At 38.0% G+C, this 26,314-nt stretch overlaps 1 protein-coding gene across 1 annotated transcript in view; it reads right to left on the bottom strand.

Annotated features, from left to right (window-relative positions):
- LOC120634435 (PAS domain-containing serine/threonine-protein kinase) overlaps positions 1 to 26,314 on the bottom strand; it is a 37,891-nt gene that overhangs the window by 7,370 nt on the left and 4,207 nt on the right. The window contains exons 7-20 of the mRNA XM_039905001.1: positions 25,805 to 25,924; positions 24,424 to 24,607; positions 22,118 to 22,245; positions 21,416 to 21,644; positions 9,379 to 10,107; positions 8,914 to 9,087; positions 7,919 to 8,088; positions 5,582 to 5,693; positions 4,766 to 4,941; positions 3,895 to 4,035; positions 2,753 to 2,952; positions 1,596 to 1,729; positions 1,118 to 1,255; positions 68 to 163 (exon numbers count right to left, since the gene is read on the bottom strand). Coding sequence (XP_039760935.1) covers positions 68 to 163; positions 1,118 to 1,255; positions 1,596 to 1,729; positions 2,753 to 2,952; positions 3,895 to 4,035; positions 4,766 to 4,941; positions 5,582 to 5,693; positions 7,919 to 8,088; positions 8,914 to 9,087; positions 9,379 to 10,107; positions 21,416 to 21,644; positions 22,118 to 22,245; positions 24,424 to 24,607; positions 25,805 to 25,924 — 2,731 coding nt within the window. The remainder of the gene's footprint in view (positions 1 to 67; positions 164 to 1,117; positions 1,256 to 1,595; positions 1,730 to 2,752; positions 2,953 to 3,894; positions 4,036 to 4,765; positions 4,942 to 5,581; positions 5,694 to 7,918; positions 8,089 to 8,913; positions 9,088 to 9,378; positions 10,108 to 21,415; positions 21,645 to 22,117; positions 22,246 to 24,423; positions 24,608 to 25,804; positions 25,925 to 26,314) is intronic.

Genomic DNA, 26,314 nt, shown 5'->3' with positions numbered 1-26,314 from the left:
CTGTCTACAATATACTAAATAGTTATGTTTATGTTCCACCTAGAAAGTAATAAAATTTAAAGTTTACCTTTAGCGAGCGGATCCGCAAGAGATACGAGCGAACCACTTCTCGGAGACCCTAAGCTCCCACTGAAGTACATTTCCGGGTTAGCTTCGTGGCGATCTAGAAAAAATATCTCAACGCTACATGGTCTACAAATAGCAACTAAATTTCAAAGTTAAGTATCTAGGGATATACATAAACCATTCCACTTTATTTCACATTCCACATTCAAAGCCTATAGACTAGTTATTTAAGCTAAATATCGGGATATAGGTACAAGTAGCGTCTGTTTAATGGAATACGGTGACTGGAATTTAGCGTAAAAGTTTACTTATGACAATAATAATAAAAATACGTTTACAAAAGGGGTTGTACGACAAGCATATTAGCTAATATTAAGTTAAATTTATCGATATCAACAATTCCTTGATTATTTAAAGTTACAAATTACTGTACTGTATTAGAGATACAAAAATGACACGAGAATAAAAATTCTGTATTGTAAATTCTCTAAAGTATACGGATGAGACAAAATCACTATAATACGGTACGGATCTCAATTATTTTTTATCTTTATCGCGACGCGACGAGCGCTTTACTTTTGGTAAACAAGTGAACAAACACGGTACATGGCAAAAAACAATTCCTAACGTCCGTATTTCGGACCTGAGAAAAACTTTTTTCGAATTTTTGTAGCGTACACACAATCCTAAAGTGAGATTTTGCAAGGGTGATTTTGAGCTCTAGGGATCAAAGAGGTACGGGGATTGTCAGATGTCGAACATTCGGACGCTAATTACCGTACGTCTCCGATACCGTGCATTGAGCCCACGTCTCGATGACTTTAGAAAGCGGAGACGCTGTGTACAGGTTGTATATGTGTATCCTAAAGGCCGTGAAGTATTTGTTTAGACCTTCTCTTGTTATCGCTAGGGTGGATTTTGTGAGAATTCTTGCGCTTACACATATATTTACAGCGTTTGGTTACTCTCAAGTGAAGGGCGCGTCGCTTCGCGATATAAAAGTACTATATTGGAAAATGCCTGCTCTTGACAAGTGATACAAAAAACTCACCGCAATCCACAATGTCCTGAAATACGTAATTGTTGATGGCCACTGGTTGCCTGATCCAGGGATGTGCCATCAGTTGGGCAACCGAGCATCTGTGTATTGGGTCCTTGCATAGCATCCAACGAAGAAGTTGATCTAAATCTAAAATAGATTAATGCGTTCAAGAATATCAACATCATCATCATAATTTTTATATATTATATAGAAGCGCTAGGATTAAGCTTGTACTTAATGTGTGGCACAACCTAGTAAAAGGCTCCAGTTCAACATTGTGCTACATGCCTTGCCAGGCATTAGAGCATGCAGCCCTGATATTCATCTGAAACCCTAGTCCAGGTGACGCCACGTAAATATCTAGTAGAGCTGTCTATTGTAATAAATTAAATGCTAATTAAAATCAAAAATACAAATAAATAAAATATTAAAAAGATTTAAACTAACTACCTCTGTCCAAATAAAATTTAAAAAAAAAAGTTTTTACCTTCTGACACGATCTGCGGCAGTGTAAGCGGCCCCTGTATGATATCTTCGATGTCGGAGAAGGGGTTAACGAGGAACGTCAGCACGTACAAGGTTATCCCCATCGACCACATCTCTAGCTCGGGACCCGCGTATCTGTCAAATTAAGTGAAATGTTTTACAGTGTGAGCAAACCAGATGGTAAAATTGCTATTATAAGAATAGCAATTTCACCATCTTATTAATAAACGTGGCGTAGCTTTGATTTTCATTCTTTTTCTTGGTAATCTCTGGTATGGAAATCTGGTAAAGTTAATTTATTAAAAGCTGGCAGGCAGCGACATTCAGTATAGTTACTCACGCAGTGTTTTGTGACACTTCTAACTGAGAGCACCTTTCAAATGAGTGTGTGACCAAATCCTGAGTAACTTCTCCAGTATTATACCATTTATTAAAAAGAGGGTTACAGTTTAAACGTGCTACAACAATACGGAAATTATACGAAACTGGTGTGGCAACGTGGCATCATCAATTTATTACTTTAATAAGATTTTGAATTCATTTATTTTACTAGAATTTTCTTCTTCTTTTCTTCTTCGTGTGCTTTTAGTAAAGTTTTTTACAAATCCCGTAGGAACAGTTTGTTTGACGGCCGATTGGCGCAGTGAGCAGCGACCCGACTTTCTAAGTCAAAGCTGCGGGTTCGATTCCTACAACTGGAAAATGTTTGTGTGATTAACATGAATGTTTTTCAGTGTCTGGTTGTTTATTTGCATATATATAATTCATTAAAAATATTCATCAGCCATCTAAGTACATATAACACAAGCTACGGTTACTTTGGGGCAAGATGGCGATTTGTGTATTGTCGTAGTATATATTTTTTTTCCTGGGATAACAAGTAACTTGTGTCACTCTCCGTCCTTTTAACTAAGAGTTAGTTGCCAAAATCAATTCGATTGGTTGCTCAGTTAGAACGAAAAATAAGGACTGTTATAAGTGCATTTAGGATCATTTAACCTAGATGTAAGCACATGATATTATGGCTGTCACTGCGTATTTTGCTAAAAAAAACTTAGTACAGTTATCCCTCTAAAAACATGGATTCCGAGTAAAAGTGGTGGAGCAAGTGTTACCCATAAGTATCTCGTTTAAACATATATTAATGGATATCCTCACTTGTTGCCAGCTAAGACCTCTGGACTGCAGTACTCTGTGGTTCCATAGAAGGTGGAAAACAAAGTATCCTTGCTCATGTATGTCGCAGATCCGAAATCGATTAATTTGACATGAAATTTGTTGTCAATTATCACGTTCTCGTCCTTTATATCTCGATGTAAGATGTTATGACAGTGGAGATACTCCACGGCTTGACCTATCTGAAAATTTGAAAAAATATTTACCATCCTAGAAGTGCTTACTTGACTGCGAGTCTGTATACTATTGTAAAAACGGCCACCGGAGTAACGGATAAGGCCAACAAATTGTATCTACCTAGTGTCTGTTTTTTGTCTCGTTACCACCTTACCGACAAAGAAGTCCCGCCAAGCAATTTATTGTTCCGGTGCGATGTCGAGTGGAAACCATAATGGAAACCATGCAGTGTAACATGTTAGCCCGTTAACATGTTAGACTGCATCAAAACTTCCCACCGGTTGAGATTGCAGTCACGCCTAACTTGTAGCGGAATTAAAAAGAAGACCACTATAGGTCATTCAAGAATGAGCTAGGCAATACAAAACTCGAATGCCGAAAACGTCCATGCCGAAATTAGTATATGCCTTTCACATCAGTCTTAGAGCGACTGTAGCGTCATCTAGTAGGAAACGTTGCAGTTTTCGATCTACCATTTTCGGTCCATATTACAATGAGACACGTTTGAAACAAGAGATGACACATTGCTTTTATATTATTTTTATTAGCGTTTTTACCTACATTTAGAGGAATTATCAATTTTATAAATTTAAAATGCATATAAAAATTTCCGAACCGACAGGATTTGAACCTGCATATACTAATTTCGGCATCGACGGTAGGGAACGAAAGTGAAGGTAACCACATGAATTAATCGTGTATCTATTTCCGTTTATTCTTATAATCTTAGAAGATGGTTTTTTAATTAAATTTAAAGAGTCTAGTTAAAAGGACGAATTCACTTGACGGACATTTACAATTAGTGTAATAAGATTTGAACCTGCGATTCTCTGGCAATCGCGGCCTGAGCGCTTTAACCCATTAACTCATCCAAGTGTAGGTAAAAGCACTAATAAAAATTATAAAATCAAACTACATAAGTTACTTTATATTACGGTTATATTTACCTGTCTAAAGATATAGCTAAGCAGAGGTTCGTCGAGCCGCGGACGCCTCTCTATAAACTCGAACAAGTCCATTCCAGCACCATGCTTTTCCATTACCATTTGAAAGTATTTTTCATTCTCGAACACGTCAATTACCCTAACCTGCATAGAAAATTCCATAACTAGAAACGATTTATTTAAACGATATTACCATAAATAGATAAAGTTTTTTTTTTATCTGTTATCGGTTTTCATTTGACTATACCCTAAAAGATAAAGATTCTCTCTAAAAAAAAATTAAAATTCATTTATTTCAAGTAGGCCTACTTTATAAGCACTTTTGAAACGTCAAGTATGTATGAACGTCGTGACTCTACCACCGGTTCGGAAAACAGATTCTGCCGAGAAGAGCCGGCAAGAAACTCAGTAGTTGCTCTTTTCCAACATCTCGAAGAAGGCTTTGGAACATGGATATGTTACATGTTATGTTATTACTACCTTTATCATTTATATGCAAACGCACAGTTCTTAAAAACTGATTTATTGTTCCATTTTAGAAAAAAAAAAAAACAATTTTACTTGAAGAAATACTAACATTGTTAATATATCACTTAATACAGTCTGTCGTTTTTGAAAAAAAAAAAACAGTACCAGTACTAGCCAGGAATCCGGAAATAGGCGATGTATACTCGCGGGCCTCGAAGAGCACGTTAAGCTGTCGGTCTCGGGTATTATCACTGATATGAGAATTTAATAGTTAAAACCCGAAAACCCGCATTGGAGCAGCTTAGTGGGTCTGCGCTTTAAAAACATCCCTATAATAGAGAAGTCCTGCTCCAATTGGTGGAATGTTAGTGGGCTAATATCAAGGTATGTGACGTAGGACACTCACTATGTTAGGATGTTCCAAGGTCATGAGCAAGCTTAGTTCCAAGGGTAGCCGGCGGCCATCTGGGGCTTCGGTCCAAAACGCGGCGCCTACTTTCTCTTTCAGAATAAACTTCGCTACGGCCAGCAAACGGTCTGAACGACGGTATGCCATCTTTACGCAACCGTATGCACCTTTGCCTGTGAACAAATAGGAAAATCGTTTGTTTTTGCCACAAAATGAACATAGAAAAACCTGACTAATATTGAAGCATGAAATACCACTCCACTTTAGATTGTTTTTTCTCGAACTAACGGTTAGGCACTGCATGTCATTTAGTAGTTGTCAGTAATTATTTAACCTGTATGTTCTAAGTGCAGCATAAAATGGGAAAAAATTGTACTTTAGCAACATTCGGCGGACTTTACAGTTAGACGTGCGCGGGTGCGCGGGTCGTTCTCATTGTTTTTGGAAACCAATGCACTACATACAATAATGGCTCAATGAGGATTCTGGTTTTTGCATAAAGTAATCGGATTATCTGATTTATGTTTATTTTATTTTCCAAAAAGATAGTGCTGAACGGTTACCAATCTTATGTTTGGTTGCAGCAAAAATAAGTTTCGCCTTTTTAAAAATTTCGCGCGATAAGACTCTTGCTAGGCTGAAAATACAATCTCAAAATGCAAACTAAGAATGAGTTAATTTTCGTCCCGATTGGTTTAGACATGAAATTATATAAATAAATAAACATATGTCGGCATGGAAGTAATAATCATATTTGTAATTGTTATTTAAAACAGTATATATACGGTATGATTAAGGTAAAAAAGATCTTACCAATTTGTTTTAATGTGACGTAATGCTTATTATACTCTCCTGCGATCTGTTCTTCACCACACTGGCTCATCAAAGACATGGATTGCGGTCTGCTGCTGACAGACTTGTTGCCCTGTAACAAGATATTAAATCAAAGAAAATGTGCAAAGCAATGCTTAACTGCTAACTAGGCGACCGTGTTTGTGTTTAGAACATCAAAAATCTCTCGAAAATTCGAAAATTTCATTTACGGATTTCAGAGCAATAACACGAGAGTATAAAAAAAATAAAAAAGCCTTTTATTTCCTGTAACTTACATTGACATACCTAAGATAGTTTAAAGTTAGTATTTTATTTTTCGTTTACTTAATATTTATTATTATGAATGTTAGTTTATTACAAGAACCCCAGATTGGGTAAAGGCCTCCTCCAACGATGTCCATTTTTCTCTATCCTTTGCTACTTTAGCCCAATTTGGGCCGGCTATTTTTTTTTTTTGATCTCGTCCTTCCACCGTGTCACTGGTCTCCCTCTGGCTCTTTTGCCTTCCGGGCCTTTCCACATAGTTGCTCTCACGGTCCACCTCCGGTCTGTAAGCCTCGCTATATGACCTGCCCATTTCCACTTCAGTTTTAATGCATAGCTCAAGGCATTTGTTGCTTTTGTTATGGATCTTATTTTTGTATGGAGTATTTTATCAAGTTTTTTTATGCTGAGCATGCTGCGTTCTAGTCCTCGCTGGCAGGTGTTGATTTTTTGTTTTGATTTGGCCGTAAATTTCCATGTCTGGCAGCCGTATGTCAGGCAAGGTAGGAGGCTAGAGTTCATGATCTTTGTTTTTATTTTTACAGGCATGTTACTTTTAAAAATTTCTTTCAGGCTCCAATATTTATTCCACGTTTGTTGAACTCTTCTTCCTATCTCTATGTCATTATTTGTTTTATCAAAACTAATTGTTTTTCCCAAATATATGTATTTTTCTGCGTATTCTAGTGGGCTTCCGTTAATTAATATTGGTATCTTGCAACTGTTTGTCATCGTCATAGTCTTTGTGAGATTGATTTCCAAACCTACATCTGCGCTGGCTAACTGTAAAGATTTTATCATATATTGCAGCTGTGAGCTTGTCTCGGATAATATCACTATGTCATCTGCAAACCTCAAATGACTTAAGAAAGCGTCATGTATATAGAGTCCTAGTTTGTTCCAGTCCAACTTGCTAAAGATTGTTTCTAAAATGGTTATAAATATTGTAGATGAGAGCGGATCACCCTGTCTTAAACCCCTCTCTATGGGGAAACTTGGGCCCAGGTTTTCTAACTTTATTTTAGCCGTATTATTTTTGTATATGCATCTAATGACCTCTATATACACCTCGCTAACTTCTTGTTTCTTTAAGCTTTCCCAGATACTTGCGTGTGTTACAGTGTCGAACGCTTTTTGGTAATCAATAAATGCGAGATATAGGGGTCTTTGATGTTCCTGGTATTTCTCAATAATTAACTCAAGGGTGTGTATATGGTCGATTGTAGAGAAAGCCTTCCTGAATCCTGCCTGCTCTACAGGTTGTCTAGCTCCAATTGTGGGACTAATTCTAGCGTTTATAATCGTGGAGAACAACTTGTATAGAGTCGGTAGCAAACTTATGGGTCTGTAGTTGCCTATGTCTTTGGGATCGCCTTTCTTATATAATAAAATGATGTTAGATTCAGACCATTGTGTAGGCGTTTCAGATTTTTGCAGTATCAAGTTGAATAGTTCAGCTAATGGTGTAGCCAAAATTGTGTGTGCTGTTTTTAATGCTTCGTTTGTAATGTTGTCGGGTCCGAACACGAGAGTAAATTAGAGTATATCTACTTTGCTGAAAAGCTAAAAGTGATTCACACTTCTACAGTAGCGCTTTTGGCTAAAGGTTTATAGAAGAAAAACCAGAAGTAAATATTTTGCTACTTTAAAACTAGTAGCATTAGGTCTTTTTTAGTTTGACGTCAAGAATGTTTCGTCCCTCCAAATTTCAGGCTTTTATCACTATTATCATCTCCTGCCTATTAATGTCTCACTGCTGGACAAAAGCCTCCTCTTTCTTGGGAGAGGGAGAATGATAACTTCAACCCACCACGCTGCTCCAATGCAGGTTATTGGGTTAGTGCAGTTAGTGATAATAACAGAGACCGACGGCTTAATGTGTTCTCCAAGGCATGGGAGACATCACCAATTTCCAAACTCTGAAAAACTCAACACTTAACTATTATTTTATTTTTTATTATTTGCTTGACCCAGGATCCGATTCTAGGATCTCGTGATCCAAACATGATGTAAGTTATACTAAGAGTAAAATAATGACATTTGCCAACTCACGAGTACTAGCGAGTTGTCAGCGGTGGATGCGAGGCTGGAGGCCGTAGTGGTGTGTCTGGGCGCTAAGTCAAGCTGTGCGTCGGGTTGCGCACCGCGGCGTATGCCGAGCCACACGCAACGCACTGTGCGTCCAGTACCGAGCTGCATACTCGAAACAGTGTAAACAACATCTGTGGAGAAAGTTGCAACTTAGATTTTGTAGATTTAAACCCTGTCGTTGAAAATATAAAGTTTTAAAAATCTGAGGTAATAAGATCACCTTCATTGACAATGTACAATGTGCAACATGATCATAAGGATCATGAATAAATTCCTTTGTCCGGTTATAAAGTATCAAAAACTGAACAGTGTTTCACAGGGGCATGGGCGGGTAATCAAACTATATGGCGTACGTGCATTATAAAAACACCGCATCCGTTTGTACAAATGCAGACACGACAATTTTGAGGCTATTATAAAACAACTTCGAAGTCATGAGTATGCCAACTTAGTGATCAACTGTCAAGCGAATGCATGCAATGCTAATTTGCTCGTCTCATTACCAAAAACACCCATCTTTTTGACTAAGTTACTATACTATAATAATGCATTTCGTTATTTTTAATCACAGAGCTCTGTCCCATCTTTTGCATTAAAAGATGACAATTTGACGGCAACAATAATTCATTACGTACATATAGCAAAATACTCACTGAGATTTGCCCTGAGCACCAAGGGACGGTAATTTGGAGGCTGGTATAAATTCACCTAGATATTGCAAGATAATTATTTAGCTCTGTCCCATCTTTTGCACTAAGCCATAGGCGTACCCAGCTCCTGGTCTAGGGCGGGGCAAGTAAGATTTTGTTTTAGGTCAGATCGTCCGCGGCTAGTTGCTAGGAAATTGGGGGCTATAATTGCTAAATAATCAATAATGCAAAAGATTAGACAGAATGTCTTACGCGACAGCAATTTGGCGGCTACAATAAAGCAACTAGATATTGCAAAATACTCACTGAGCTCAGTGCCATCTTTATGAAGCGCAACGCCTCGGTAGGTGCCGTTCTTGTATCCACAGTCGTTGATATCACACTGTTCGGATTTGCTGTTACGGCTCTTTTGTGGAGTTGAAGTTGTCACGTGTGCACGCAGTAAGCGTTTGTTTGCACATGGAGTTTCGGGAGGATCGTCTAGAGAATAAAAACTCGCCAATAAATGAATGGATTCACAAGAAAGAAAATATAATTGAACTGAATATAATTGAATCGAATGCTATTAAACTTTTCTCCTATAAGAGAAGTGGCCTGCGTCCTGTAGTTGGGACATTAGGAAGCTAATGATGATAAAAATAAAATAAATAGAAGCGGTGATAGCGCATTGGGGGTTATGGGTTATTTAAGACTTATCGGATACAATTTTTCAAAGATAATAAATCACTTATATGATCTTGTCTGTGACAAGTGACTTGACATAAAACTTACCATCATAAATCCTTCTTGGTGCAGATTCGGTTTGAGTTTCCAAATCGATATCGTTACTCAAACTATCAATACTCTCGTCGTTACCATTGTGTTTCGGCAAATCCTCAATTTCACAACCCGAAGGAGGCAATTCATTTATGGGCGTAAGAAAATCCGCACTTGTTTCGTTGGAATCACAGAAATCTAATGAAATACTACTTTTATCATCTTTCCCCTGGAGGTTAGCTTTCATATTTTTACATTTGTTGGCATCAAACGATAATTTCAAAGATGGATCGTTTAATCTTAGTCTGGACGAACTGCCAGTAGGTGTTACCTCTTGAGAATGTTGCGATGTATAGTAAATTGAGTCAGATTTTTCGATTAGTTTTGATGGGGTTTGTTTTATTGAGTTACTCTGTTCAGAACGCAGAATATTTTCTGACCTTGACTTTGATATGCTGCTCTGACAATAGTTCTCTTCGTCGATAGATATTCCGGACATTCCAGAGGTGATGTCAGGGAGGGCTGACGTGTCATTTCTCTGTTCAGTTGTACTCAAACTCGAGACCATATCCTGAGTAGGTGTTGGCGTGTGGGTGACCAAGCTGTAGGATTTGTCGAGACAAAGAGCGCTCGATGACTTTTCTCGTGTAGTTGACAATAAGGATTGTTGCACGTTTAACGACATGCACGCTGATTTTTGGCTTCCGTTGAATGCCCCGCACGAATCTTCGTCTGTATCTGAAGCTATTGTATTTTGGAAAAAGATCAAAGCTTTAATACACATTAAAGTACTAGTGAAAGTTGGAAAATTTACGAGGGTATATCTGGGTATGTTTTTTTTTTAAATTAATAAATAAATATACTGCGACAATACATCATTATCGCCATCTAGCCCCAAAGTAATCGTAGCTTGTGTTGTGGGTACTCAGATGGCTGGTTAAAAGTTTCATGAATATAATATACAGATGAACATCCAGACACTGAAAAATATTGATGTTCACATATTTTCCAGTTGTGGGAATCGAACCCATGGCTTTGGACTCAGAAAGCAGGGTCGCTACCCACTGCGCCAACCCGCTGTCATATGTACTTGATTTGCACCCATGTACCTTAGATACATTAAAATCGGCTTATGATTTATAATTTTTGATTCCTCGCTCCGCTGCGAACCGTGCGGACGCGTCAAATCAATCGTACAAACCGTGCAATAGTGTGTGGCAGTGTGTGGCAGTATATGCAAGAATAAAGGAGAAAACATGATCCGATCTCTTGAAGTGGCTATGACATCATCACAAGCGAGCTCAGGTGATGAGCGAGATCTACTTACGAGCAGGAAACGCAAAGTACGCAGTCCAAAAGATGATTTCTCGCAAGAATTAAGAAACCTCCAAACAGAAATTAAGACTCTCATCACAGACTTGAAACGTGACCAGAACGAAAAATTTGAGTCACTTAATGAGATGATAAGAGATTCGAAAAACCAAAACGAGGAGTTAATTAAACTAAATTCACATTTGCGAAGTGCGCTGGAAACTTCTACGACTATGTATAACGACCTAAACCGAAAGTTCGAAAATATTATGCTTGAACACAAAGATACTCAGGAGAGGATTGAAGAATTAGAAATTAAAATGGAAAATGTTCTCCAAAGGCAGCTTGCATCACGTATTGAAATTAATATGCCCATTAATAAACATGATGATCTTAAATCAATAGTGACTAACATACACAAAGTTCTTAACGTACCAGTCATGTTCGATGCGATTCATGAAATCCAAACCAAAAAATAACTAAACAGAAAAGTCTCATAATTGTAGAATATAAATCAGAACAAACCAGTTCGGCAGTAATAAGGGCTGTTAAAACATATAATAAATCAAACAAATCGGGCAAATTGAATACCAAGTTGATCCAGTTCCCAGGTGAAGAGCGTCCAATTTTCATTTCGGAAGCACTGACTCCACGCGGAAGAAAACTATACTATTTGGGGAGACAAGCAAAGAAAACGTGTGGATATCAATTCTGTTGGATTTCTCGAGGTAAAATATTTCTAAGAAAATCGGAAGGATATCCGGTGTTGCCGATAAAATCTCAAAAACAAATTGAGCAGCTAGTAACTGGTGACTCAGATAAAAATTCTTCTAGCCTTAACAATAATGTTATGTGACTACCAATTAGACTTGCGAGATATAACCAGCCAGCAAGTAATAGTGAAAATGGTATCCTTTATAGACAATTTAAATATTATTGGTGTTTTTTCAATGTTTTTCTTTTTTTTACTAACCTAGCGACTTATGTTATTTTTTGTAATAGTTTTCTCCAAACACAAAATACACGCACTCATATGCCACATTTACACAAGACATCACACACGCTCATACGAATAAAAATTGAATATTATTTTTTCAGATCGTACTTCGTTAATATCCTGGTAAACACAATTTGCTTTTCAAAAGGCATCGCAGCTTATTTCGTTCATATCATGATTACTTTTAATTATTGTAACGTTGACCATGGCTAATATACAAAAGATAGTTGCTGACATTGATGATACTATCAATGTCGGCAAAGCTGTGATTGTGGATATGCCAGAGCAATGTAGGAAAGTATTTGATCAGTTTAATGGTACTTTTAACATTTTGACTCAAAACATTAGAAGTTTATCTTGTAATCATGACGAACTACTGGTTCTGCTGAAACATTTCGATATTTCATATGATATTATTATTCTCACTGAATGTTGGCTAACTACAAATTCTGTTATACCAAAAATGAATAATTATTTATCTTATTCTACTAAAAATTACCTAAATCAAAACGATGGGGTTGTCATTTACATCAAAAACAATATAAATTGTACTGTTATTGAACCCAATTATTGTAAAGAAGCTAACTGTTTGGTTGTTACTATAGATAATGAACTGGCTATAATTTCCTTATACAGACTACCCTGTTTTAAAAACCTAGAACCATTTTTAGACTCCTTTTACAAAATTCTTTTCCAACTTAGAAGATACAAAAGTGTTCTGTTAATGGGTGATCTGAATATAAATATATCTGAGCAACAATTAATTAATAAAGAGCCATCAGTATACGTAAACCTTTTAGCATCGCATGGACTCATATCAGCTCACAATTTTCCTACGAGACAAAATAATTGTTTAGATCATAGTTTCATTAGAACGAGAAGTGACACTCTTACTGTTGTTTGTAATACATCACTAACGGACCACTATTGTGTTTTGACATCAATGCGTAAAATAAACATTAAAACTACTAAACATATTAATAAACGTACAAAAACTGATTTTAATATCGTATTAGAAGACTTAAGTAAATTAGATTGGTCACAAATTCTTTCTAATCTTGACTCTAATGCGATGACAAGCATGTTTGTAGGACTTATCAAAGAAACAATGAATAAATATACAGTTACTTTAAAATTATCTAGACGTAAGACCAATTTAAAACCTTGGATAACTTCGGGACTATGCCGATGCATGAGCAATCGTGATAATCTTCATAAAAAGCTCCGTAAAGATCCTGATAATCATACAATTCAAATAACTTACAAACGTTATCGTAACACTTGTAATAAATTACTTAAGACACTTAAAAATAACTACTATAGAGATGAAATAAATAATAAAAAGAAAACCCTGAAAGATAAATGGGATGTTATTAAAGCAATGTGCAATTTAAATAATAAAGAAAATAGTTCTCCAGAGCTATTACATATAAAGCCTATACATACGGCTCACTCAACTACGTGAATAATTATTTTATTCAAATCGGCAAAAATGATTTATCTAATAATATTTTGACTAGACTACAAAAAAGTGAACAAGAACTTACTCGAAAGCAAAATATTCAAACCATAGGTTCACCTGTAAATTCATTTTTGCTTCTGCCAACCGACGAAAATGAAATTAAACACATAATTTTAAACTTGAAATCTAGTAGATCATGTGGCTCGGATGGAATTCCTACATCTTTGATTAAAAAAGGGGTAAATATTTTCTCGAAAACTATTGCCATAATTTGTAACAAATGTATAGATGACGGTGTATTTCCAGAGCTACTCAAAAAGTCTATTATTATTCCCATATACAAATCTGGAGACAAAAATGCGGTGTCGAACTATAGACCAATTTCCCTTATATCTGTTCTTGCAAAAATATTAGAAAAAATTATTGATGTAAGGCTAAAGAAATTCTTAGAGTCAAATAACCTTCTTTCACAAAACCAATTTGGGTTCAGGGAAAACAAATCAACTGACAATGCCTTACATGAATTAACTTCTTTCGTGGTAGGGCAATTGGACAATGGGCACAAAACTCTAGGAATTTATTTAGATTTAGCCAAGGCGTTCGACACCGTATCTGTCCCCATACTAATACGGAAGCTTGAATATATTGGTATACGTGGACTACCTCTCCAATTGATTACAGACTATCTTTCCAATAGACAGCAGCGTGTAAAAATCAATGATTATGAGAGCCAGGAAGAATGTATTCAATTCGGTGTCCCTCAGGGTAGCGTTCTTGGTCCTACCTTGTTCTTGATTTACATCAATGATTTATGCAACATGACTTTGCTAAAGGGAAAAATCATTACTTTTGCTGATGATACGGTGCTGCTGTTTAGTGGAAAGTCTTGGCAAGAAATTAATAATTTGGCAAATAAGGGTCTCACAATGGTAACCACGTGGTTGGATAACAACTTACTTACTCTTAATTTAGATAAAACAAAATTTATGACTTTCAGTATACATAACAAAACTCAACCTCAGCATGGGTCTATGTCTATAAACCCTCACACATGCAATGATTTAATAGACTGCGCATGTTACTGCATTAAACAAACAAGCTTTTTTAAATATCTTGGTATTACGATTGATCAGAATCTAAACTGGAAAGAGCACACAATTAAATTAAGCAGTAGGATTAGGAAACTTATTTATATATTTAAATGCCTAAGGCATATATGTTCACCTTCGTTACTCCTTACGACATATTTTGCACTATGCCAATCTATTATTATGTACGGAATTAATGCCTGGGGAGGTACTTCTAAAACTACCCTATTAGCAGTTGAAAGAGCACAGCGCTCTATACTTAAAGTAATGGCATTCAAGACATACTCTTACCCTACAAAGCAGTTATACTCCGAACTAGCCGTACTCTCAGTCAGGAAATTATTTATAAAACAAGTTGTTATTGCGCAACATAAAAAACGACCTTCGTTCATGACGAGACGTAGAAAAGATTTAGTTTTTAACTTACCCAAGTTACAGTAAGTTACAGTATTTGCGCAAAAATTTGCTTATTACCTTGGTCCTAAATTATATAATGCACTCAGCAGAAATTTAACGTTAAAAAATTATACTACTTATAAATGTAAAACAGAGCTGATTAAATACCTTATTACCCAAAATTATAACGAAGTAGAAGATCTTCTGAAAAAATTATATAATTTTTAACACACTGACACATTTAAACACACATAATACACGCACCATCACTCATAATTTTTAACACACAGACACATTTAAACACACATAATACACGCACTAGCACTCACTCTCACAAAAAAAAAAAAAAAACCATCCATAATATATCATAATTAGATGCACTTCATTTTTATTAAAAACTGTAACAAACTATCGTAGTATGATAATACTTTGATACTTGTAAAATATCACATTAATTACTGATTATCATATTAACCAATTACATACTAACCAATACTTACATTCTTAAACTTTGCCATATACTGCCAAAGCAATAGTGAAGTGGCGGGTGGATGGTTAAACGTGTCTCATAAGATTTTAGCCACCTACCCGCTATTACTATTATTATATTATCTTAAAACTGCACACATATTGTTTACCTATTCATAATATAGAATAAAACGTATAGACTTATACTAAGTACTTGGGCACGAGGAATGGCAACTCACTGTGATACAGTTTTAACTAGTACAGGAGTTGGCGTAACTGGAACCTGGTCTTACAAACATTTTGTACATTCCTATATATTTTCAATTACTAACCTCATTTATTATGTAAGCAGGTATTATTTTTGGTTTAAAGGTCGCTGGTACTTATAAAACTGTGAAATCTGATGAAGGCACCAGCAACCAAATCTAATGTTTTAAGAAGTATTGTTTCTTTATAAATCATAAACGCAATGTTTTTTTTTTTTATATACTTAATCTAGAACTCTGCGTACAAACTATTTTTGGCCTAAATAAAGTTTATTATTATTATTATTATTATTATTATTAATTCACTATATTCACTTAAATACAGTAAAAAGCTTAGGATTGGCACATTGAACATAAAATTCAAAATTTGTTTATTTGAATTAATTTTTTTATCCATAAGTACTTTTAAAACATCAAGTAAGTCTGTTTTTGGTTAGCATTTTTCTATATTGTGGGTGATGGAAGCTTTCTTAATGCGAAAAGCAACCTTGTCAAGCAAGCAGACTGGCGAGCAGACGATGGAACCCGGTAGGAACACGCACGCGGAAGTCCACCACCAGACTAGAGGCTTGTACGGACAAAGTGGGGAAGGGAGACAGCCACATCAAGGCCGTCAACCACCCGCGGCGACTGTCGTCTCTGGACAGGGCACGGACGCATCTGCGGGCGTGTCCCGACCGGAATCCAATCGTGACTTGCCCCAAAAACAAACATCGACCAACACTCCTGCTCAACGCCGGCCACACCCTGTCGCCCACCGGTCGAATGCGTACTGGAGAGGGCGGAGCAGTGGTGAGACCGGTGACATGAGCGGGAACCCCGGAACGTCGACAAGCCAGTCCCTGAAAAGGGATAGGCTTGACGACACCATCTCGCCCCGGGGAGAATACAAAAGACCACGGACAGACAGACCAACGCGCACAAGGGACTCTTACGCGAGAGTGACCCAACCACACCTAAGTGTGGCCGTCACCCTAGTGCCCAGAAGCGACATGACCCAACCAGAGGCAAATAGCGTCCAGGGTCAAATCCAAAAAGAGATCCTCGCTATCTGCCTCAGAAAACCAGCGCCAGGAACGACACCATATGCCCCATCCTTTGTAGGGAAAGCTTTTCTCAACGAAGGAGTGCTGAAACTGTGGTGTTACGACGACAAAGCCCTCTCTTGGCTCCAAGAAATCGTACCTCGATTGAAGTCGCCAAGGGAGGGCACGGGGCTCACGCTCATAAGGCAGGCCGACATACCAGTGCGGATTAGGTCAGCACTATACGTGCCTGACTTCACGGAGGAGATAGCAATACTCCAACAAATGCTGTCCCTCCAAAACCTCTGGTACAAGGTCTCGTCGTGGACCCTGTACACATATAAAAGAACAAACAGCAACCCTCCGGGAGTGTTTCTAGTCCTAGGAATACCCACGGAGCAGGTCGAAGACATCCTGGCCAAGGGAAGGAGAGTCTCTTACTCCACCGGATCTATCTATATCCGGTTCTTCGACGGCGAAGGACTCAGCGACGTACCGCCTAAGAAGACCCCGGAGCCAGAAACGAAAAACGACACAGCGACAACAAACCTCAAAGCCACTGCGCCCGGACCCTCCGTTGAAAACGCCTCCGAGGATATCGACGCGATAGAAATGGAGACCGGGACTAACCACCCATCAAACATGACACCATGGGAGGGGGTGGCCGAGACTGAGACTGACGATGACGAGAATGCAAACGAGGCGAGGATACAAGAGTTGCTAAAAGGATGGGCCCCTGAGGCCGACCTTTAACAACTCCAATCCATTATAATACACCACGTACGACAACATAAAAATAATACAAACCAACCTCCAGCACAAACAACTAGCAACGGCCACACTACGAGGACAGCTGGAGGTTGAGACCGATACCATCGCCCTAATCCAAGAGCCGTGGGTAAGGGCCCAAAACATATGCGGTTTCGGCAGCTGTAATGGTGAGTTGTACTACAACAGCCTGCAGGAACAACCTAGAACATGTATATACATACCTCGCTGTTTAACAGCGACACTACTAACACATTACTGTTACAGAGATCTAACTGCAGTAAGAATACAGAACGGAAGAAAACAAGGGACAGTTGCAGCGGCCAGACCACTTGTCCTGGCTTCGCTGTACCTACCCATAGAAGGCGAAATACCTACAAAAGAGGTGATGGACCTTATAAAACAATGTGAAGAAGACGACACCGATCTGATTATCTCGGTCGACAGCAACGCACACCACATCCTATGGGGAAGTAAAACAAACAACAAAAGAGGTGAGCAACTAGTTTCATACTTGCTAACCACTAACCTAAACATTCTTAACAAAGGTTCAGAACCGACTTTTGTTTCAAGTAGATACCAGACGATTATTGATCTTACTCTAGCGTCAAACAACATATCAGACCAAATAAAAAACTGGCACGTGTGCGAAGAGCTCACACTCTCCGACCATAGGCGAATAAGCTTTGAACTGGATCTGATTAAACCGCAAGAAACTCCTGGGAGAAATCCCAGAAAAACAAACAGAGAGAAATACAAAACTCTTATAAAGGGAGACACAATGTACAACAACAAACCCAAAATAAAGGGAACGATGCAAATAGACCAAAATGTAGAACAAATAACAAAACACATAACAACATGCTACGAAAAAGCATGCCCACTAAGAATACAAAAAACAAAACATGCACCAAAACACAGTTGGTGGGGCCCCGACCTGGAGAGAAAAAGACAAAGGTTAAGGCACCTATTCAACAGAGCAAAGAACACCAGGAAAGACGCAGATTGGGACAAGTTCAAAGAGGCTCAATCTCAATACAAAAAACTTGTGCAACAGAAAACTGTCAAATCCTGGCAACATTTCTGCACGAGCATAGAAAACTACGATAATGCAAACCGCATAAGGAAAATCCTGTCAAGGGACAATATCCGCACCATCGGATCTTTAAAGAAACAAGACGGGAACTACACTAAAAACGACAAAGAAGTGAGTGAGACACTTATCGAAACCCACTTCCCAGGCTGTAAGATTGTCGACAAACCAGTGTGGGAAGAAAACAACACGACACCAACAAAAGCAGACTGGGAAATAGCAAACAACATTGTGACATATGAAAGGGTCTGTTGGGCTATCGAATCCTTTCACCCTTTCAAATCTGCAGGTACAGATCACATTTTCCCCGCCCTCCTACAATGGGGCAAAGAACAACTCATACCATGGCTAGCAGAAATCTTTAGAGCATGCTTAGCACATAGATACATACCGCTAACATGGAGGGAGGTAAAAGTAGTATTCTTACCCAAACCAGGTAAAAGCGACTACACACAACCCAAATCATTCAGACCTATTAGCCTAACATCTTTTCTACTAAAAACCCTAGAAAGACTCGGAGATAGATACCTCCGGGACGGAACACTGAAGCACATACCTATAAACCAAAATCAACACGCTTACTGCACGGGTAAATCAACAGAAACAGCTCTGCACTCTGTTGTAAGCAAAATAGAACACGACCTGGAAAACAAACTCTCGACTCTCGGGGCTTTTATAGACATAGAAGGAGCTTTCGACAAAACAACATTCAAGAGCATAGACTTAGCTCTTGCGAGACATAAAGTACCGGACACACTAAGAGCTTGGATTAGAGCCCTACTAGAATTTAGGGTCATCCAACTGGACTTTAATGGAACAACCAAGGGTATTGTAGCTAAAGGGTGCCCACAAGGAGGGGTCCTTTCCCCCATCCTATGGAACCTGGTAGTTGACGACCTAATAACAAAAATGAACAAAAACGGTTTCCTCACCATAGGATATGCCGATGACATCACTATCCTCATAAGTGGAAAGCAAGAAAACACCCTGAATTCAATAATGCAAAACGCACTGAAACTGCTAGAACAGTGGTGCAGGGAAAATGAACTTACGGTTAACCCGAAAAAGACAGAACTCGTATTATTTACCAACAAAAGGAAGCCACAATTTCCAAAAACACCAACACTGTTTAAAACAAGCCTAAAACTATCAACCGAGGTAAAGTACCTCGGAGTAACGATGGACTCCAAACTAAACTGGAAGACACATATAGATACAAAAATCCAAAAATCAACGATCATCCTCAGCCAATGCAAACGCATGGCAGGAAAAACCTGGGGGCTTAAACCATACATCATGAAATGGTTGTACTTAGCAGTCGTCAGGAGCTCACTAAACTACGCCTCACTGATATGGTGGCCGAGAACACTCCTTGCGACAACCCAACTAGAACTACAAAAATTCCAACGTCAAGCGTGCCTAGCTATCACAGGCTGCATGAGCACAACGCCAACCACTGCGCTGGAAGCTATATTATGCATACCACCACTACACCTACACATTAAAGAGGAAGCCACACTTGCAGCCCTTAGACTGAGGGCTTACGGGCTGTGGAAGGATACAAACATAGGACATACAAGGATACTATCAAAAGAAATTAATAAATGCCCACAACTAGACTGGATATGTGACAAGACGCGGAAACACTATGTGCTAGACAGGCACTATAAAGTAGCCGCTGAAGGAGGAAAAACAGACAAAGCTGACACCGTCGTAATAGAGGTCTACACCGACGGATCAAAAACAAACTCAGGCACTGGAGCGGGGATATACTGCCCGGAGCTTAACATAAACATTGCCCAGCCGCTTGGTAAGAACAACTCCGTCTTCCAAGCGGAGTGCGTGGGCATAACAACAGCAGTCATAGCCATGCTAAACAGAAAGGTAAAAGGCTTCAGCATCAACATAAACAGTGACAGTCAAGCTGTACTAAAAGCCTTAACCAAACACACAACAACATCAAAACTCATACTTGACTGTCACAAGAACCTACAAGCCCTATCAAAATCCAACAGAGTAACCCTAAAATGGATACGAGGTCACAACGGAAACAGAGGAAACGACGCAGCCGACGAATTAGCGTGTCAGGCAGCATCACTAAGGGTAGCTGGACCGGAACCCATCATACCCATACCCTTCACTGAATACAAAACATGGCTCCACAACCAGACGCAAACATCACACTCGGTACTATGGTCAAAAACAAAAGAGTGCAAACACACGAAGGAGGCCGTACCAGTTCTCAACCCACGACTAACAACAAAATTACTACAACTGAATCGACCTAAACTAAGGACAGTTGTAGGTATGATAACAGGGCACTGCCCACTAAACAAACACCTTTCCATTTTAGGTATAACTGACAGCCCTCTCTGCAGAGCATGCATGGAGGCGGAGGAAACACCGATACACGTAATGCTCCAATGCAACGGAGTAGCAGAACAACGCGCAGCACACCTTGGCTCCTCAGCAACACTCCATGAAGCACTCGGCGACCTGGGCGGCCTGCTAAGCTTTTGGAGCGAGCTCGGCTGGCTGGAGTGATCCAGCGGGGAGCCGCATCAGTGGCCATACGTACAACGGACGGTCCCAGACCAACCAAGTGCGGAAAAGGCCCAGGAACAGAAGAAGAAGAAGAAGAAGAAGCAACCTTGTCGCATTTAGTATTAAGAAATTCATGAATTGTAATGTACCGTAATAGATTGGTTTTAACGCGTTGCTTAAACTTATGTATTATATTTAGAAACTCGTGGCAAGACGTATTATTGCTACTAGAAAATGTAGAAATGATTTTATTATCTGGCTGCTAACCTAATTTTTAATATGCGAAGCCTGTAAAATGGATGAAAAATTATGGTGCTCTTTCACATTTTGTTTAACCAATCTCTCAACTTGGTTTCAGCTGAAGAATGCCTATTGCTGGATAGGCTTTTCCTCAAGCAACATGCAAGACTTTGTCAGTCTAGTTTCAATCTGTTTAAGGGAGTGTAAATACGCTATTAAGGTTTTAGTCTTATGATGTGTGAATGGTTATTATATCCATACCTTATGACTAGAACGTCTAACAGTGATTTTTTATAGATTTTTGGTTATAAGTCCAATGTCTATGACCGATTTTTTTGATATTTTTTTATAAGTCCTTCGATTCAGGTTAATGCAGAAGTGGGATTTGTCATACCTGAATCGTCGTTCTCATTGTTGACCGGCGAAAGGGTCATATTCCTATTCCTGTCCAGCACATTGACAAGGTCGGATTCTCGGCAGAAGTTCTGTATGACGTCTTCAATATGGTGGCCAATAACTTCCGACTGCGCTTTGCCGAACGTCAGCATTGCGAAGTGTTGGTTGCACGCGGTTATCAGACCGCTCTCGTCTACTACTAGAAGACCGCTAACGTTGTAAGTTACCTGATGTTAAAACGATGTGTTGTTAAAGTTAACCTTTTAGCAAAAACGACGGGATAATACGAGTTTGTGTGTGTATCTGCCTGTTTGTAGCATCTTATCTCCCGAACGGATCAACAAATTTCGATTCTGTTTTTTTATGTTTTAAAAGTGAATTCGTCGGGTTGCGATAAAAATCTATCAAAGATGGCCCCCACCACAAAATGGCGGATTACATATGTTATATATTTGTCACAACTTCCTAAACATGGGTGTGAAATAAAAAAGCTTGACTAGCAGAATAATGTGCAGTACATATTGGCAGTTGGGGGTTTGTTAATTTTTTTATTAATTACTCTAACCTTATTTGAAATATGCAGTGATTGATTCTTTTATCGGTGAATGACCGTACCTTATAATGTTTTTGTTTTCCAATTTTAAAAAATTGACAAGGTTCCAAAATTTACTTTGTATATATGAAATAACCATTAACTTACCCTGACATTTACTGTAAACACTGGTTTATCTTTGTTAGTCTTTATAGAAGTCCACGGTGCAGACTCGATGTTGCTTTGTTTGGATATCCAAAGGCACAGTGGAAATGAACATCCGTCTAAGGTTCGTCCTGAAAATATCATAAAATACATAGGTACAGCAAATCAGCGGCTATCTTTCTTTCTTTCTTTTTTTGGTGTTTTAACTGCCATGTTAGCATGTTTAGTATGTTCAACTACGGATCACATTGTCGTGGGTTCGATTCCAAGTCCAAGTTCCAAGATTATGTATGTATAGATATAATATATAAAGTTTTTCTCAAGTAAGAGTTATATATAAGTATATATATATATGAGAAAAACTTTTATTTCGATATACACACACTAGAATTAAAATACAACTTGTTGTCTACATAACAATTATGGTATGGTATGTTGTGATCCCAAAATGGTCGTCTTAGAATTTCTCGCAGTGTCTGTTAAGACCCAGCGCTGATATTCCGTAAAGCCAGACGTATAAATACTTTATTATACACCACAGAAACATATAATCATGACAAATATATTAAACTTAAATCGTATATAGTATCTCTATCTCTTTCAGACAACCCTTAGGTTAGAGAGATATTGAAGTATAGGTAGGTAGTGTATAAACATACAAGCTAATAGGTAAATAAACTAAAACAATACATTATGATCAGTGGCGTGCATAGAGGGTATGAACAACGTATGCAGATGATATAAAATGAGTTATATTAATCCAGTACGAGTTTTAAAACTTAAGGGCTTTTTATAACTCTTACAATACCTACCCTGAAGTTTTATATAACTCGTACTGGAGATTTTTATCATTTTATGTAATCTGCATACCCTGTACATACCCTCTATGCACGCCACTGATTATGATATAAATATACTAATATACCGGATTTAGTGTCTCATGAAAAAACAAGAGCATGGGTTGGTGGATAAATGCACTGGTGCATAATAATATTCAAACTATATACTTTTGATGTCCAACAGGGGCTAGTTACCAAATCTACCGAAATGACGTGCCGCTAAGCGATTTAGCGTTCCGGTACGATATCGCGTAGAAACCGAATATGGGAATGGGTTTAACTGACATACTCCCTAACAGGTTTGCCCTCTACCGTCATTGAGATTGCAGTCAAGGGCCAACTTGTAAAAAAAGGGGTACATTATTTCTTTCCCGTCTTGCTATGGTTCGTCAAGTGGATAAATAAATGTTATCCCTTGTAAATGGATATAATCGGTAAATAACATTTTTGTCTTGCTCTAGCATTTTGGGGGGTTATCAGTCGCTTACGTGCTTAGGTACTTTTATCTCCCTATACATGGTGATGTAAAACGAGCGACCAAGCAGCGGCACAAATAAGCGTAGTTATTAAACATCGCTTATCTCTAGAAAATGCAATCATATCAACCCATGGCCGGCCCACAACGAGGCACGTGCACGTCCCACAATAGGGTTAAGACCGTTGTCCACCGCGCTGACCCATTGCGGATTGGTGGTTTCCACACGCCTTCGAGAACATTCTGGAGAACTCTCAGGCATGCAGGGTTCCTCACGATGTTTTCCCTCACCGCTAAAGAAAGTCATACTATAATTGCTTAAAACGCACATAATTTAGAAAAAATTTGGAAAATCCAAAAGTGCACGCCAAATAGCGGTCATACACATTTAAAAAAAAAAATACTAAAACAAAACTCAAGTTTTTTAAAATGGAATAATATTAATATCTTTATGTCTCACGCGATTTTCTGAGACAAAATTTACATAGCGCATGCGCGAATCTTGATTTTCCATATTAACTAGCAATCAGCACAGTGCATTACTTTATATAATAAAAAAAAAAATCCGGTAAGATAATTTTTACGTCCAATTTCTCTGCCACATACACGAATCCGTAAACACAGACACACGGGCGTTCAAGAATGATTAGTTTTATTATTATTTACTATATTGAACAAGAATAATTGCTTATAAAATATATATCATATGTGCTAGACAGATTATTTGACTTGATGTTAGTGCACTCATATTATCCTGTAAATGTTATACTAATAAAAAAAATATCATTTAAGTTTTGAACGACTGGGTTTTTTGACATGTCGAGAGTAGAGCATCACCTCACGCTCCGCTTATGAGGCGTGCAAAATTTAGATGTGCGAGCTGGGATACGAACTTGGCCTCCTGAAAATGAAGCCGAAGTCCTAACCACTGAGCTATCGCCGCTACAGAAACATGCCAAACTACTAAATAAATAATAGTAATGGTGCGAACTCACCTGTAGCCTTCTGCTTGGAGACACTCTTCGGTATGGGCGCATCATAAGCAGGTAGCTGTAACGAAGGTATGAGAGACGCAACGGGTAATCCTATCAGCTTATCCGGGGACTCCGCTTGGAACAACAAAGCTGCGTCATCTCCTTCGCACGAAACTATAACACCTGTGTCTGCATCTATTGTTAGCTGAAAAATTAAAGAATGTATATGTATGGGTTTTAGCATACCTTATAAAATTCAAAAAATTCAAAATTCATTTATTTCAAGTAGGCCTAATACAAGCACTTTTGAAACGTCAAGTCTGTCCGTGTGTAGTGACTCTACCACCGGTTCGGAAGGCAGATTCTACCGAGAAGAAGCCGGCAAGAAACTCAGCAGTTGCTCTTTTCCAACATCAAAAATTTACATTTTACATTTTAACATTCATTTTAAAATGTGAGAGATGAAAGCGGAGGCGGATGCTTCCAAGCAACCTTGTCATTAAGAAACTCATCAATTGTATAATAACCTCGCTGTAATAAATGTGTTTTAACATTCTTTAAACTTATGCATTATTATATAGTCTGTGAGAGGTACACAAATCATTTGTGGGATTGAGTATATGCTTTTATAATATGATTCCTAAGCTAATTCTGGATCGACCAATGCTTAATTTTATATAGCTTATTTTTATTTTTTTAAATTAATTTTTTATAATTATTACTTTTTGTTAATTTTTTTTAATAGCCTCGGGGAGACGAATTGGCCAACTGTTATGTCTTCACGGGGTGCTGTGCTAAATAAATAAGTTTAAATATGATTTATTAAATGTATTTTAACAAGCAATGAAAATGTATTTTAACAAACAATGTGTTAAAATATATTTAATAAATCGTGGTTGCAATACGATTGATGAATCTCTTAATAACAATGCTACTTGGAAGCAGGAAGCTTCGCTCTCATCTCTCACAAGATAGAACAAGTCTGAAGATTGTAAACTGTAAAATGATGTTGAAACCGAGTAATCTGCTGAGTTTCTTGCCGGTTCTTCTCGGTAGAATCTGCCTTACGAACCGGTGGTAGAGTCACTACAAACAGACTGACTTAACGTTTCAAAAGTGCTCATAAACTAGGCCTACTTGAAATCTAGCCTATCTGTAGTTCAAAAGGAATCACACCAATCCATCAAACCTATTAGCTGCCCGATTTAGTATTTTTCTTCTTAAGCCCGATTTAAAATACAGCTAGACAAGAACTGAACATTAATTCATCGCAAATTACTGTACTGACATGAAGATTCAGCTTTATAGTAAATGAAAAAATATGCTAAAATACTGTCACTCCTAAACAATGCTTTATTTTTTAACATTAAATAAGTATTTAACTTAACTAAAAGTGCCTTACCACAACATTTTTGCATGTGACTGGTTCTGCAACAACCAAACATGGACCATCATTGTCCAATTGTCTAATCCAAAGAGACACCTGTACTGATCCACCATTTTTTGATAGAAGTTCTACTACCTGGAACATTTAATGATATAGATATATTATACAGTAGAATAAAAGAGAAGATTTAATGATATATATATATTATACAGTAGAATAAACCATACAGCAACATACAACAATTTCCCAAGAAACTTTTGTTTTTTTCCTAATTGCAAAAGTACCTATCCACAAACCTCTTGGGTTGCTACTTTTGAAATGTTGTGTTTTTAGCTTTAGTTGTGAACCAGCTTATAAAAGGAATCGTAGGTAGACTTAAGAAAGCATAGGCTGTCGATATAATCAACATCGCTGCAAAAGAGTGCATGGAAACTGCCCAAGCCGGAAAAGTGAAAATATATGGGGGCTTTTAGGTACTGTATGGGATCCATCTATAATAAGGACAAAAGAACTAACAATAACAAC

Source organism: Pararge aegeria, chromosome 2, assembly GCF_905163445.1.
Source record: "Pararge aegeria chromosome 2, ilParAegt1.1, whole genome shotgun sequence".
Lineage (NCBI taxonomy): Eukaryota > Metazoa > Arthropoda > Insecta > Lepidoptera > Nymphalidae > Pararge > Pararge aegeria.
This window is presented reverse-complemented; position numbering and strand designations above follow the sequence as displayed.